This window comes from Danio rerio, chromosome 22, assembly GCF_049306965.1.
Source record: "Danio rerio strain Tuebingen ecotype United States chromosome 22, GRCz12tu, whole genome shotgun sequence".
In the NCBI taxonomy this organism is placed as follows: domain Eukaryota; kingdom Metazoa; phylum Chordata; class Actinopteri; order Cypriniformes; family Danionidae; genus Danio; species Danio rerio.
This window is the reverse complement of record NC_133197.1, coordinates 18,492,057-18,509,536: the sequence shown is the minus strand read 5'-3', so window position 1 is coordinate 18,509,536 and position 17,480 is coordinate 18,492,057. Positions and strand designations below refer to the sequence as shown.

At 35.4% G+C, this 17,480-nt stretch overlaps 1 protein-coding gene across 1 annotated transcript in view; it reads right to left on the bottom strand.

Annotated features, from left to right (window-relative positions):
• cbarpb (CACN subunit beta associated regulatory protein b) overlaps nucleotides 1-17,233 on the bottom strand; it is a 44,980-nt gene extending 27,747 nt beyond the window's left edge. Inside the window, exons 1-3 of the mRNA XM_680490.10 lie at nucleotides 17,165-17,233; nucleotides 11,880-11,956; nucleotides 5,056-5,201 (exon numbers count right to left, since the gene is read on the bottom strand). Coding sequence (XP_685582.5) covers nucleotides 5,056-5,201; nucleotides 11,880-11,930 — 197 coding nt within the window. The 5' untranslated portion in view covers nucleotides 11,931-11,956; nucleotides 17,165-17,233. The remainder of the gene's footprint in view (nucleotides 1-5,055; nucleotides 5,202-11,879; nucleotides 11,957-17,164) is intronic.
• Between the last annotated feature and the right edge of the window lie 247 nt (nucleotides 17,234-17,480).

Sequence of the window (17,480 nt, the reverse complement as noted above, 5' to 3'; positions counted from 1 at the left end):
TTTCTTTTGAAGCTGCAACAAAGCAAAGAAAGAATACTGGAGTGCATTTACCAAGAAAACACTATTTCAGTCTTTCTGCATTTAAATGTCATGTTTAATTCAGTGTGTTCCTTCGTACTGATTTGCAAAATGTAGCAATGTCTGAGTGATTTTTTAATGTTATCTGCAATCAGGCAACTGGTAGTAAATCGCAGTTAATGTCTGCAACGTAATTAAAACCAAATGAGATGTCCTGCAAAGACATCCTTTTCCAATATGATTTTATGGCATCTTGTGACATTGAGTTTTTGAAAGACTTAATCCACAAATGTCACTTGTGAATAACTCTCTATTATATTGACCTGCGTTGGCATCTAAATAAATACCATATGATAGCGACAATAACAACACTGTCTTTATTACGGCAATACACAGTTTCATTCGCCATAAGGCACTGTGGGTAATGAGAAATTGGAAATGAGTTTCCAGTCCTGTAACCACAAAGCACGATGGCACACTGTGAGTGTGTCTCTGTGTGTGTGTGTGTTAGTGGGTGTTGGCTAGAGTGCACTCTCTCCCGCACCAGGAGTGATTTATCGTGGCTGATGGCTGCTATGAGATCTCATTATACTCGTCATTTGTGTGAGCCTGCACTCCTCCAGGCTGCCTGGAGAGCAGACAGACTCTACACCTCTCAGCAGCCACTGAGAAATACAGCCAGCCTGTGACGAATGAGCACAGAAAACATTTTCACTGCTGAGCAGCCTTGGCTTCACGGCAGGATCAGGTTATTCCAGTTGAATCTCTGCCTCTTGCTTCTATTTGATGTATAATTTAGTGAGAAACATAATCATATGCATCATCTGTCAGAATTGTATGGTATGCGCCAATCTGCAAATGTGACGAAGGCAGGTTTGTAAGAGGGTAAATATGAGTAATGTGGGTAAACCTCATTCCCTTGCCCTTCATAGACACACTAGCTACTGACGCTAGAGGCGCTCTGCACTGACCCTAGAGGCTGTCCGCCTGCCTCACATACTCAAAAATAAGTTTGAATTCTGAGTAAAAAGTGCAAGTAAAATGAGGGATACTAGCAACTGATGTTACAAGCTGCGTTTTTTTTATGTCCTTGCTAGTGCCCTTGGTTCCCAATGCTAAAACTGCCAGTTTGAATCTTTCTCAGAGTCGAGCGAGTACAACTGGAGGGGTTACATTGGTGCCATGGCTGGGATAGGAGTAATGTTGATGGGGGAGGGGGTGGGGAGGGGGTCAAGTCTAACGGAGGACAGCTTGTAAGATTATGCTAATGACTGATGTTAGAGTCTTCGATGTCTTTGTTAGGGGGCATTTTTAATCCCTCACAGAGTGTGGAAGTGATATACTGTATTGGTGCCGTGACCCGGATGCAAATGAGGTTTAGGCTGTTTGGAGAAAAATTCTCCTGGTCTCAAAGGACTTACTAGCAACTGATGCTGGAATGCGTTTGCAAAAGATGCCTATTCAGATTCCACTTGTAACTGGAGTGTTTACATTAGTGAGGTCTTCAAGTAAACCTCTTGCTCTTAGATTCAAAAGGACAGTTTCTCAGTCAAGCGAGTACAACTAGAGGGGTTACATTGGTGCCATAGCTGGGATAGGAGTAATGTTGATGGGGGAAGGGGGTGGGGGCCAAGTGTAACGGAGGACAGCTTGTAAGACTATGCTAATGACTGATGTTAGAGTCTTTGGTGTCTTTGTTAGGGGGCATTTTTAATGCCTCCCAGAGTGTGGAAGTGATATACTGTATTGGTGCCGTGACCCGGATGCAAATGAGGTTTAGACTGTCTTGGAGAAAATTTCTCCTGGTCTCGAAGGATGTACTAGCAACTGATGCTAGGATCTTTTGTCAAAGATGCCTATTCAGATTCCACTAGTGACCGAAGTGTTTACGTTGGTGAGGTGTGCAAGTAAACCTCATGCTCTTAGATTTAAAGGGATAGTTTTTAGTTTAATGTTGATGGGGGAGGCTGGTGGAAGGGTCAAGTGTAATGAATGACTGCTAGTAAGATTATGCTAATGCCCTATTTAAATTCCACTAGTGAACAAACTGTTCACATTGGTGCAAGTAAACCTCGTGCTCTTAGATTTAAAGGGTAGTGAAAAATTCTGTCATCATTTACGTAGTTTACATTTACTACATCATTTACAAAAATATGTATAATTTTTTTTGAATGCTGAAAATCTGTAGTCATTGACATACATAGTAGAAAAAAAAACAAATCATATAGATGTCAATGGTTACAGGTTTGCAACATTCTTCAAAATATCTTCTTTAGAACAAGTGAAGGTTGAATAAATAATGAAAGAATTAAAATCTTTGGGTGAACTATACCTTTATCCCTTTAACTGATTCTGTGTGCGCACATCTCAGGTTTAAGTCGCTTTGATAGTGGGAGATGTGGAACCTGTCATAATAATGGATATGCAAAATGTTTTAAATTTCATTTTGCATTTCATTGATACCATTTTCATTTGTTTATGTGTTTTATTATGCTTATGTTGTATTTAAGTTAGAGCTATAAAAACACAAATATCTAAACATAAAAAGTGTGTCCTAATCTAAACCTCATGCAGTTTTAGTCATGTGGTGCGACCATCTGTCTGACAGTGCAAAAATATTATGGAAATAAAAATACAAATAAAAAATGATAGTATTTAAATATAAAAAAGTAAGTCTAACATTAATCATTTACTGTTCATTTTGCATGTTTAAAACAAAAACACATTTATCAAATAAAAAAGTGCATATTGACTGTACTATCAGTGTTAACAAACTAGGGAAAATGACAAAAACACAAAATAAAACTAAACATTGATCTTAAATTAAAATGAAAACTGAAAAAAAGATCATTAAAATATTAAACGTTTAATTGTACTAATATCATTTATAATATAAATTCATATAAATATCATCACTTATATGAACTCTGCTAAAACTACTGCTAATAACCAGTTATATTTTTAAAATGGCAAGATACTTCTGTAGTTTTTTATGAATAAAACTTTTTTTATTTTTGTATTTTCTGTAAGCAATTTTTTTTAGGTTTGTTATTATTGTACATTTTTAAGATTTGTATCTTTTCATTTATTTTGTCGGAATAATTTTTTTTTAGATGTAATTGCTGTTAATTATGGTTTAACATAGAAATTAAACCAAATTAAAAATGAGACTGGAGACAAGTGGACTGGAGACTCTTATGTCTTGCCTGTCGGACGTGAAAGTCTGGTTATCTTTGAACTTTCTAGATTTTATGAGAGCAAAACTGAAACAATTGTGTTCGACTTGTCAAATTATTCTAGGACATCACCAGCTTATCTTGGTGAATTGGGTGTGTTATCTTTGATGATGGCTAAAGATTTGATAAACAGATTAACACAGTGGTCAAATTCTGCTTTTTTCAGCTTCAACTTTTAAAAACAGTCAAACCTATTTTATCTAGAAAAAAAATTTAGAAAAAAAATTAATGCTATTATTACTTCAAGATTGGACTACTCTAATGCGCTATATTTTGGCATCAGTCAGACAACTCTATCCCGCCTACAGCTAGTTCAAAATGCTACTGCAAGGCTTTTAACCAGCACCAAAAAATATGACCACATTACACCAGTTTTGCGCTCTCTGCACTGGTTGCCTGTGCACTATTGTGTCACTTTTAAAATTCTTCTCCTGGTTTTTAAATCTCTAAATGGCCTAGCTCCTTTCTACCTGTCAGACCTGTTGACTGAACATCAGCCTGGTCGGTCTCTTCGGTCATCTAACCAGAGACTAATTTAAATCCCAAAGTCGAGGTTGAAATGCAGGGGTGACCGGGCTTTAGCAGTAGATGGTCCTACCTTGTGGAATGCTCTGCCCCTCTGTATTAGGTCTATACCATATCTGTCTGTTTTTAAATCTAGGTTGAAAACTTACCTTTTTGATTTGGCATTTTATCAGTGAGAATTGTTTGTTTTTAGCTATAATAACTATTAGTGAAATTTGTTAGTTTAAGCTATAATTTTATATTTGTTCTTTGTGATTTGTATTGTTCAGCACATTGGTTAACCTTTGGTTGTGTGTAATAGAGCTATATAAATAAAATTGACATTAACATTGACATTGGCATTGACTAAATAAGTCAATATTATTTAATTATTTAGTTGCGATTTTAGCTATACCATTGCTACTATATATATATATATATATATATATATATATATATATATATATATATATATATATATATATATATGCACACACTGATCTGCCACTTTATTAGGTACACCTGTTTAACTCATGGCAGTCACAAGGCAGCAACTCAATGCATTTAGGCATATAGACATGATCAAGACGACCTGCTGCAGCTCAAACAGAGCATTAGAACAGGGAAGATAGGTGATTTAAGTGGCTTTGAACATTTGAACATTTTCTTGGCGTTTTTTGGGCCCATTAGTACCAACTGAGCATCTTGTCAATGCCACGGCCTACCTGAGTATTGTTGCTGACCAAGTCCATCCCTTTATGACCACAGTATACCCATCTTCTGATGGCTTCTGATGATCTTTTTAAACATGACAATGAGTTCACTGTACTCAAATGGCCTCCACAATCACCAGATTTCAATCCACTAGAGCACCTTTGGGATGTGGCGGAACGGGCGATTTGCATCATAGACAAGTACCTCAGAAATCTGCAGCAACTGCGTAATGCTATCATGTCAATATGGACCAAAACCTCTGAGGAATATTTCCAGTACCTTGTTGAATCTTTGCGACGAAGGATTAGGGCAGTTTTGAAGGCAAAAGCAGGTCCAACCCTGAACAAGTTAGGTGTACCCAATAAAGTAGCCGGTGTGTAGATGTATATGTTATGCATACACCTATATTTGTATTATATCCCACCTCCTAACATTTTTTCCAGACAAGAACTAAGCAGGAATACAAAGCAGGTTCAATATTATTCAAGGCCCTAACCCTAAAATCTGATTGGCTGACAGAAATTTGTCCAGGAATATGTATGAGGATTCAGACAATGTATGAGTTACAATGGATTCGTCTTACCATGCATGACGTCTGTCTCCTTCACAACAGCGGCGACAGACAATCAGAAGGACAGAGAGCAGGACCAGTGTCCCCCCGACAAAAATGGACAAGAGGACCAGCAGGAGGACGTAGCCATTCTGTGTCTCTGACGACAACGTGCCATTCTGCAAAAAAAAAAAAACCCAGAGAAAAACCCAACCAGTCACAATGGACATTCCTACTCAGAGTAAAACCGCATGACTTCAATTTTCATATTACATAGGTTTCTCCAATTCCACTGTGCTAATTTTTTGTGTCTCAAACCAGAAAGACTTTCAGTTTTGTTTGCCGGAGACATAAGCCAGAGATTTTTTTTTTGCATAACAGGCTTTTGTTTCAAAATTGGCTCCTACAGTGACATTACATAAAGCCTGGTTTCTGGAGACGAAGACTTTCAGGTGTGGAGGCTTTTGTGTCTGAGTTGAGACATTAAGTACAGTTTTCACCAAACCAAAGATAGACCTACAGCCACAGAGACAAGAACCATAGAGACAGAAGGTTTCATCCTCAAAGACATCAAAGCACAAAGGCATACAACACCTTTCACCCTGCCACCTGCTTCATTGTCATCTTCATTCATGCATCCGAAAAGGTGTGCAATGGAAAGAATGCTAACTAAGAGCAGAAGAACAAAGGCTGATCGAGCCCTTACAATAGCTCTTACCTTATCCCATGTTTCAATTGGTGGAGAAGAAACCCTAATTAACTAAAAGCCATTGTTCGCTTGAAGATCGAAGAAGTTTATTTATAGCCTCTTATCTATAAATTTGCAAATGAAGGAGTTCGGAAGGCCATTAGCCCACATTTGCGTAGCGTTTCTTTTTTAATAGAGGCACTCACAACTTAAGAACCAGGCACGTGCACACATAGGGCTCAACCTGTGCAGTGCACATGCCCTTTTTAGTCTTGAATAGAAAGTGCCCTTCCAAAATTATCTGAAGTGCTTCCGCGACAACCCCTGGTAAGAACAGTTTTGGAGTTCCTAGAACTATTGACAGAAGTACCTAGGTCTGGTTTGCAGGAAAGAAATTACTTTTGAGGGGAGTCAATTAGCTACTACTTCAGGGTAGTCTAACCAAGAAACTATATAGGAACACAATAGGAACTATAGTGATGTAAGTGTATGTCGACTGGGCATATGCATGTAAAAAAAATGGTGCAGTATTTTTTTTCTACATTTTATAAACTTTCACAAGTACGAGGTAGGGCATTTACTGTGTAAACCATGTCGGAATAGTTGGCGGTTCATTCCGCTGTGGCGACCTTTGATAAATAAGGGACTCAGCTAAAGGAAATTGAATGAATGAATGAACGAAGCTCCACAATACATACATTGGGAATCTAATGTGCACTTAATTTACTTGTCGCTATTGTCTGTGGTATTGAGCTCATTTCTAAGCCTTGATGATTAGCAATACAGGTTGTCATAGGTGATTTCACCTCTTAATCAACTTGTTATTCGGCACTTGATGTCACAGTCGGCTGCCTTACGTCATTCCTGCATTCTAGTGACTAAAATTGCAACCAGGGGCATTTTTGTTCTTGAGAATCGTTTTGTGGCTAGGTCCTATAACTAAGTTCCTACGACTACAAATGGGTTGAAAGTCTTTCTTTGAGAACGTGGAAACTGGATAGTGCCATCATGGTGGTCTCAATAAGAACAAAATAAAGACATGGATTAACAAAATAGACAAAATAATCCATAAAAACAATAATTATTTACTTTTCCTTCACACGTTACCTTTATCAAAAATTATGTTAGAACCAAATATGCAAAATTTGTCCAGTAAAAGCTTGTTGCTGAAAAACGTTGCTACAGCTTGGGTCCCAGTGTACTTAAAGTGAAATCAAACAACGAACTGATTCTTGGATGTCATTTTGAAAACAATCAAGCAAAAGTGGATATTAAGATTGTTTTTATGAGTTTTTAACTGCTTGTCAAAGCAAATTTTTCAGATTTTATTTTAAAATTGGGTTTTAAAACACCTTTAAATTACATTTGGTCTGTGGAAATAGGAAGGTGTGGCTCTGGGGGTCCGCCTTCTTTGACACGAAAGGTGCGTCTGACTCAGGCCCGGATTGGCTAATCGGGCGGACCAGGAGAATTCCCGGTGGGTCGGTCTGTTTTTTGGCTACAAGGGCTGGTGTCCCTAAATGCTTGCGCTCTCAGCAGTCGCACTGTTTTCATTTATTTATTTTTTTGACCAAAGCCTCACTCTTTTTGTACATTATTTTGCCGCAGCTCCACACTTTCTATTTATTTTCTCGCAGCCCCATGAAAAATGCATCATTAATGATGATATAACTATCATCTGACCCCAAACAGTGGCACCTTAGTGAATATAAGAATTCGAATAATTACACCTCCTCAATGAAAATCAGATTATTCACTACATTAATGAATCTAACATAACTTGATCAGAAATCTAAAAAGGGGTGAAAAAGATTAAGCCATCAATGGAAAGTAATACTGCGGTTAAGAGTCTTGCAGGTAACAGTGCAATACTTATTTTTTATTCCAAACACAGCAGCAAAACAGCGCCATTGTTGTCCAGTGGTCAGCAAGTTGCATTGCGACACCACCGACCAGAGTTCGACCTCACCTAAATAAATTTATTTTATTTTTTTCATTTTTAGTGTTAAGACATATAATACTGTTTGGGTTACTTATGTAGGTGTACATAATTTATTTTTATTTTTTTGTGTGACCACCGTTACAAAGGAATAGATATCTATAAAGAATTTTACACAGAATATATATTCAGATATTGCAGGAAAGGACATTTTGATTCTTTAAAGAATAGTGTTGGAGATTTATCTACCCTTTAATTTTCTCATATTTATATAAAAAATAAACATTTTGAAGTTCTAAAGCAGCTTTTTCTTTGAAAATTGAGAAATTGAGAATTGATAGAATCTGAATTGGAAATGACCTTGTTTCAATACAGTCAGTCGTGAACTGAGGTGGGCCGGTCTAAGGCTTGAAACTCAGGGCTGAAAAAAAGTCCCACTCCGGCCCTGGTCTGACTTGAACCACAGCTACAATCGATGGTCAATGAGATTAGCCGAGACACTTGTAGGGGTTTTATGAACACATTATATTAAAAATCAGTACGTTTGGAATTTAAGTTACTCCATTAAATTGATTAATTAAATAGGTTATAAAGCTCTGAAATATAAACAAAACATACTTTGATCACAAAAAATTATTTAAGTTAGGGCAGCACGATTAATCTCGATTTGACCCTCCACATTATCTTAATCCAGCATCTCTACGATTCAGCCAATTATATTTTTAATTTTAGGAAAAGCATAAAGGAAGCCTTTACCTTGTTTTACATGCATTGCTCAGCAATGTGGACACCTCCAAATAGTGTTGAAGGAGTATTTATGTATTTATATACTATAATTCAGCCAAAACGTATTTCTGTCTTAATGTAATGATGTATTCACAGCTGCGAATGAAACATGAGGTGACGCACTGGTTGTTTACTACTGAGAGGACAAGGACTTGCCCACGAATGATGTATGAACAGAACCTGCATTGTGAATAGCAGGTAATAAAGTTGTTAATAAAGATCAGTTTGTTGCACAGAGCGATTGTTTGAGAGCCAGGTGGGAATTATGATTTTCATGTATGTTTTTTTTCTTCAAAGTGACGGCAGCCAATGCATACATGGGACATATATGTTTCTGACATTTATATTCGACATATATGTGTTTTACATACAGTTGAAGTCAGAATTATTACTCCCTCTGAAATATTAGCCCCCTGTTTGTTTTTTCCCCAATTTCTGTTTTAACGAAGAGAAGATTTTTTCAACACATTTCTAATATAGAATGAATCGCCAACAGCAATTATGCAGCAGACGCCCTTCCAGCTGCAACCCATCACTGGGAAACACATACACACTCATTCACACACATACACTATGGCATAATTTTAGCATACCCACTTCACCTGTACAGCATTTCTTTGGACTTGTGGGGGAAACCAAAGCACCCAAAGGAAACCCACCAGAACATGGGCAGAACATGCAAACTCCACAAAGAAATGCCAACTGACCCAGCCAAGGCTCAAACCAGTGACCTTCTTGCTGTGAGGCGAATGTGCTACCCACTGCACCACAACGTTGCGATACAGTAGTTGTAATCTCTTAGTTAGCATCGTTTATGGTTATTTGTTTTGGAAGTCCATAATGAACTCCAAATACATGTGATCATTATCATTCATGTAATTGAGTTACTTTTTTTTGCCAAACAGGACAGTTACATGGCATCTGCTTTGTCTAAAGTCGGACAAAATTTCTTACTAAAACCATTTTTAATTCATTCACTTAATTCAGTTTGTAAAAATTAAACATCTGTGAGTAAAACAGTTTTGTAAAAAACAGTTTTAATACAGTTTTAGTGTTTAGACACAGAGTGTAATGCAATATGAGGTCATTCATTAACAAACTGTGTTTACACCGAACACAAAACAAATTCATCCCTGAATGCAACCTAAGTTCATTAATTTATAAGTATGTAAGAATTCTCTGTGAAAATCGATTAAAATGTGTGATGATTCAAATCGGTAGAAATGTTGAACGAATCGTGTTACATTTTTTGAACAGAGGGGGCGCTGTGTTCACAGGCGCAAACTCGATTTACCAACTTATCAGCGGCGAGCAAGAGGTGGGGCAGCAGAGTAAATTGACAGCTGTCAAGTGCGCCAGACAAAACACAAACAGTGTGCAAAGAAGTTTACTTTAACAGAACAACGAATATAGCTACGTTTCCATCCACTTATTTTTATGCGCATTTGGATATGCACATAAAAAACGGTTGATGGAAAACCTAAAATGCGCATTTTGAAAATGCACATAAAAAACATATGCGCATAACTGAGTAGGATAAACTTTGTATTCTATAAGAAAATATAATGTATAAACTGCAATGGGAACACTTTTACCAAACAAATTCCAGTATATGTATTAAAAAAGTCATGTGATATGTTATAAGGGATCATGTGATGACAAAAATGTGTGTCTATGGACAAACCAGCAGGCTGACCGCATTGTAAAACATCCGAAATGTTGTTTTGGCCTTTCTAAAAAGCCTTAACCGTCTCAGTATTAGTGTTATATACAGAAGAGTGTCTGTGCTCTTATAGGAGCGCTAGCATTTACAGCGAGGGAATGACAATCGATGCAGTACAGAGTTTGTTGTTGTATCAGAGATAAGTTATATTGATTACATATTACATATGTTATTTACCTAATGCTTTCAGCGTATTATAACAGCTTGTCACCCAGTAATAAGCAGAGTTATTCAGCAAAATTAACGTTAAAGTGAGCTTCATTTGCGATAAATAGCAACATTCCAATGGATATTGGATAGGACGAAATGGCCAAGCATCCAGCCTAAAATACACAACTATGAAACTCCAAGTGATTCTACAAAAGAAAACTTAAAGGCCTACAAGTCTTTGGATGGCAACAATGTTGTTCTGTGTGGTCATGTGCAAGAAATAATGTTCCATGATTACCAGATTCAAAAACCGAGGTTCTGCCTAGCCAAAAACAAGGAAAGAGGACGGAGCTGTACAAGGTCTGGGTAATCATCAACAAGCAAAACAACTGCATTCTGACAGCAAACTGCACCAAAGTGGAAGGGTATGTGAACGTACATTTTTACATTTCATTCTAAGCATTCAGTGTCCGCAGTTTAATTCACCAAATTTAACTGTTTTTGCTAAAATCATTGCTGCAATCAAAAAACGAGTAATGTGCATGATTCAGCATATCGAGAACTTACCTGATATAAAATGAGAACTGCCGAGTCAAGCATTTTTAATTAGGTCAGCTCTTACCATGGCTGTTAGCCAAAAACGTCTGCAGTTGGCATTAAAAGCAGTGTGGTGTATGGTAAAATTTAGGTTTTCTATTTTTGGACTATCGAATTTGGCATCCTACAACACAACACGACATGTTTGCTATTACAACTGGTCTTTTATTGCAACCGGTATGTGCAATTGAACATGTGACGTCATGCTTGACGTAGCTTAGAAATTTCCCTATTCATTTATTACATTTCCTTTGGCTTAGTTTCTGATTTATCAGGCGTCGTCACAGCAGATTGAATCGCCAGACTAAGTTCAGTTACCCAAATTTAGTTATCAAAACTTTCTTATTTAAACATCGCTCAACATTTTCTTTGTACTTGCTGTCAGTATTTACTCAAGTTCTGAATGAACTGACTCAAGAATGACTGATTCACAAATCAGGTATTTCTGTTCCTCACAAAGCAATCATTACACTTCTGATGATTAGTAAAATATATTGACATTTTTGATGCTTTTATAAATCTTTTTTGAAGGAAGCAAGAACACTCTTCAAACTATCTCTTTTTTATAACAAGTTTAGAACAGCATAAAGGTACATAAACAAATAATTTCTGAATGAACTTTTTCATTGACCTTACATTCAAGATGCAAAATCCCTGAACGTCCTTTAATTAGTGGCTGTTCCTGAATAAAGGTCTTCATTCTAATCTAATCGAATGATGCCGCTTATGCCGGTAATTGAAGTTCCTGACAGTAACTCAGGGGTCTGATGCTCTTTCACATCGTCTGACGGAGCGATGGATTCGGTCTGACTCAAAGTTCTCTCGCAAGGGCTAATTTGCTTAGATGTTGCGGTGGATCCAATTATGAGGGACGCAGAACAGGATATTTTTCGATTGGCATGTCTGGCGATAGCACTGGGAATGGACGTAATGAAAGTAACCAGCACAGGAAGGAAAAAAGCACAAGTACTTACGGTTGGGGGTTCTGCTGTTGAGTTTGTCAATATGGCAGAGTCATTGCTCATGGTCCAAGCCAGAGAGAGTGTCCCCCCTGAGGAAGACATTACAGGAAGTCAGGCAGCTGCTTTGAAGCCGGTTACAGCTCTTTAGAAGGATTCGACTTTTACAAGGAAAATAAAATGAAAGCATCCCTGAACAGAGAGTTTTTGTTTTTTTAATGAACATGACGTACTCAAGTTAAAGAATGAATAGAGTCAAAATTTCAGCTACAGGTTTCATCAGACATTTACTAGTTTATAAATGTCAGTTAATCAAAGACATAAAAAAGTGTCATACAGCTTAATTGTTTGACCTACACATTAGACGGTGCCTTGTTTTAAAAGATTTGAGCAAAAAATGTATCACTTTTACACATTTTTATTTTAAATTAGGTTTTAACCTCTTTACAGAAAGTATTTAATTATTAAAAAAAAAAAATTGTTTGTATTCTAACATATTCCAAGTATTTTATTTTCACTTTACATAAATGTTCTAATGTATATTTTCACATTTTATTTTTACAAAAGTTTTTAAAACAGACAATTTTATATTTCGTTGGTAGTCAAAACACTAATACCAATCATCTTAAATCTTCATATTTGGCCACTGTGATTCAAACCAGGTTTTATTCAATTGACAGAAAGTTTTTAATAATAAAAAAAAATTGTTTGAATTTTAACATAGTCCAAGTGTTTTATTTTCACTTTACATAAATGTTCTGTTTATTTTGACATTTTATTTTTTACACAAAAAAAAACCAGACAATTGTATGTATTTTATGATAGCCAACATGCAACAAAGTCTTTTGATTAATATTTTTATATATAATTTATTTTTAGGGGTTTTTAACCAAATAAAGCAAATATTTCATCGTTACTGACAGCAAAATGTTTGATAATAGTTAATTTTTTTAAATATGCAAGGATAATATTGAATAATTTGCATATATTTGCAAAAACACAAATAAAATAAACTTCTTTTATTATGCTCACATATTAAAGATTTGAGATATCTGTTTTTATCACTACTGTAGATAACAAAACATTTCCAACAGCCAGGAATAAAATGCTTCCCATGAATTTACAGTTGAAGTCAGAATTATTAAATAATTATTATTATTTTTAAATATTTCCCAAATTATGTTTAACAGAACATGAAAATTTCCACAGTATGTCTGATAATATTTTGTCTTCTGAAGAAAGTCTTATTTGTTTTATTTCAGCTAGAATAAAAGCAGTTTTTAAGTTTTTAAAAACATTTTAAACATTTTTTTCATCATTATACAATAACTTGCCTAATTAGCCTAACCTGCCAAGGTAACCTAGTTCAGTCTTTAAATGTGACTTAGAAGCGTCTTGAAAAAATCTAGTAAAATATTATTTACTGTCATCATGGCAAAGATATAATAAATCAGTTATTAAAGATGAGTTATTAAAACTATTATGTTTTGAAAAAAATCTTCCCTCCATTAAACAGACATTGGGGGGGGGGGGGGGGGGGGGAATAAACAGGGGGGCTAATAATTCTGACTTAAACTGTAAATAAAACTCTAGGAAACCAATTTTGAGAAAGCATATCCTATAAGGAAATTCATTGTAATATAAATGCATGAACAAATAGATAAATAAAAACTAAATAAACAGATCACCCAAAAATGAACCATCTGTCATCTTCCCATGTCTCTTGGAAACATTGTGCATTTTAAATTGTGACTCATTCAGGTGAGTAGGCTTGACAAACCACCTGTAGAAACACTCTTCTTATGCACCTGACACTTTATCCAATCTTACAAGAACTCAATAATGACAAGAATGTTTACTATAAATGTACCCCAATCATGTTACACTGCTTGCCACAATATTAAATAACTCTTGCACAATATTAAACCTTAAACACCTCTTTTGCACAATATTCAGCTTTAATACCTTTCTTGCACAATATCCGGCACATTATTGTTCAGTCTTGTGTAAAAATACTTGTATAGCCTGTCTTATGTGTATAGTTAAGTGTCTTATAGTATATGTCAGTACATGTATGTTTTTTTTTAATAGCTCTTATGTCAAGTGTTGCCTTTGTATTTATGATTCATTTATGTAGCACCGTTGTCCTGAGAGACTTGACATTTCGTTCCTCGTTCCTCCACACATGTAGCGGAATGACAATAAAGCTTTTGCTTGTTCCAAAACAGAGTATGTTTTGAAGAGATGTTTTGAGGAATCCTCAAACCATTGACTTCCAAAGTATTTGTTTTTCCTTCAACAGGTTACAGGTTTCCCCACATTCTTTAATACATCATCTTTTGTGTTCAACACAATTAAAAAAAACTCAAACAGGTTTTGTACAAGTCAATGGTGTGTAAATGATGAGAAAATGTTCATTTTATTGGGCGAACTATCCCTTTAAATGTATTCCCAGTGTTTTCTTTTCAGATAAAAATATAGAAGCAAACACCTTATACCTTTTAAACCTTAAACAACAAACCCTAAACATATTTTGTGATCAATACAAACAAATACTTATGCAATTTTGTGACAAAACGTCACCCTATTCTTCCACGACAACCTTTTTCATTTCCTTGTTTATCATGCTGGCTGAGGCCCGGCAGCATATGCTCTCTTTAATACCATTAACGCCACAGCTTTTCTGCCTGAAACCGCAAAAAAAAAAGCCTCTCTCGCTCTCACACACTCATGCACACTCACCTCCCAAGAAGTCTGCGTTTCTTTAATGCTGCGACGCTGCCTTTTCCCCCATATTCTGAAGGCAGCGTGTGTTTGTGTGCATGAGATGCAGAGATAGCAGCGGGTTTAACGGCTTGGACTGCAAAGCCTTGAGCTCCTGCTGCAGCTTCTGCCCACCTACCTGTTCTCAGAGCTTCTCTCTCTTTCGCTTTCTCCCTCTCCGGCTCTTTAGCAATGTGCATTCCTGAGATCATTTAAGCTCAGTTGTTGCATTAGTATGAAGCTATATTGTCCTCATGTATTGTGTTATTGGATATTATAAGTATTGCGACAAGCCATTTGAACTATTAATGACTACTCTATTAGATTACTTTATCATTTTCCTAATTTTTCAATGTAAAAAAACACTTATTTTTACTATATCTAAGCTTTAAAAAATCTACTTTGTTGAAATAATCAGAATAGTCTCATAATAATAAGTCATATATTGGATTAAATTAGATATCTAAACACTATTTTTGTTTAACATATTTTACAGTCTTATTTAACAACCAACTATCACCAATGTTATGCAACATATGTCCATGCTGTCATGCCTGGCAGACTCTGCGGAGGTGTAGCACGTTCAAAAAAAAATCTTCTCATAAGCATTTCTTGGACTTTTTAATACAAATGCCTGTGTTTGTGTTGCTAGCAGTTATTTTATTTGAATAATACAAAGTATTATCCTCATCGTCAGTTGATCGTCAGTTAGGTTAGTGTAGCTATTTCATCATTGGTTATTAAATATTCAGAGGTAATATCAGTGGTAATAACGTGTAAAAATCTCAATCAAATGTGTACTTTATTCAGATTCAGAGTACTTCAGTTATTGCTGCTACTTTTGCCACCTTAATTGGTAGCCTACTAGCAACAAAATGGTTTTCGATTTAATAAAATAAAGCTATTTTTTGCTAAATATTCCATTGTTACTCGTAATAAATTGCACAAATCCAATATATATATATATATATATATATATATATATATATATATATATATATATATATATATATATATATATATATATATATATATATATGTATGTATGTATGTATGTATGTATGTATGTATATTTATACGTTGCTAATTATTATTGTTATACAGTACTTATTATTATTGTTATTCTGTACTTAATTGAGTACTTATAATTGTATTGTCGCTTCTGTTTATCCTATTCCGTTTTCATTTTTCATAGTAGGCTACTTACTTTTAATGATTTATTATCAATTACATTATACACTTAACAGAGATAAATTGTAATTTTATTGGTAATTCATATGTTACTTATTTAGACAAGTGCTATTGTACTTAAACGGTTTTTGCTATTCCAGCTTTGCTACTTTCTAGTTCTAGCAGCTACTAAATACAATAGCTAAATAATACTTTTTAATACAAATGCATGTGTTTGTGTTACTAGCAGCTTTATTTTACATATTACAAAGTATTATCATCACTACTGATCGTCAGTTAGGTTTGTGTAGCTATTTCATCATTGGTTATTAAATATTCAGTTGTAATATCAGTGGAAGTAACGTATATAAAAATCTCAATTAAATGTGCACTTTATTCAGATACTTCAATTACAGTACATCAGTTATTGCTGCTATTTTTTTAAGCTTTACGTTTCATTGGTAGACAAGTAGCAACAAAAATATTTTTGATAACATGATTTTTTTTGGTAAATATTTCATTGTTACTGGTAATAAATTGCACGTATATATATATATATATATATATATATATATATATATATATATATATATATATATATATATATATATATGTGTGTGTGTGTGTGTGTGTGTGTGTGTGTGTATATTTTCGATACTTATTATTATTGTTATTCGGTACTTATTTGAGAACAACTGTGTACTCATAATTGTATTGTTGTCGCTTCTGTTTATCCTATTCATTTTTCGTTTTCATGGTAGGCTACTTAACGACTTATTATCGATTACATTATACATTTATTTTAACAGAGATAGATACTATGTTATTGGGAATTCACATGTTATTTATTTAGACAAGTATTATTGTACTTAAACTGTTTCTGCTATTCCAGCTTTGCTACTTTCTAGTTCTAGCAGCTACTACAAACAATAGCTAATAATTAGCCTACTAGTAAAGCTGGAATAGCAAGTTGCTTAATTGAGATAATCACTGTCGCTAGTAAAACTAGTCAGTTTTTGGTTATGACTAGACTACAACACAGTTAGTTAAAATATATGAATGTTTAAACCGCTTGCCATAACAGCGTTATGTGAGCATCAATAGACGCTCGATAAACCCAAATACAAGATGGATTTAAATATCACTCCCAAAACAAAAGAGTTCAAGCATTTACAATAAACAGATAACCCGTAAAACGCAAAGTAAATCGGTTGTGTGCTTCCTCAGACCAGCAGAAACTCGTTGGCTGAAGATGCTCTCTCCACATTTCAGGCTATCATCACCCTCCAATAATAAAGCGCGATGTCATTCAAGACGCTGATCGAGGAAACAATAACTGTGTGAAAGACAGGCGAACCAAAACTCACCGAACTCTAATTCACGTGGTCCATGAGACGAAAGAGGGGAAGCTCGCGAACGATTCCACCGGTCTTCTCCTGAATTTGGGCTTTAAAATCTTTTTGTATTTATGAATGAAGCCCCCCGTTAAACACACCCACTCGCCCGTCGCCCAGTGAGAGGCGCAGACTGTGACGTCAAAAGTGAGGTACAGCGTTACTTATCACAAGTGTCTATCACGCCCTCGTCCTCTCATGATGTTATGGAAATGAGGTAATCCCCCATTTGAGTCAGTGAAAAATCTTCAGAAACGGGCATCCCCAAGCGGCCTGGGCGCAGTGCAGG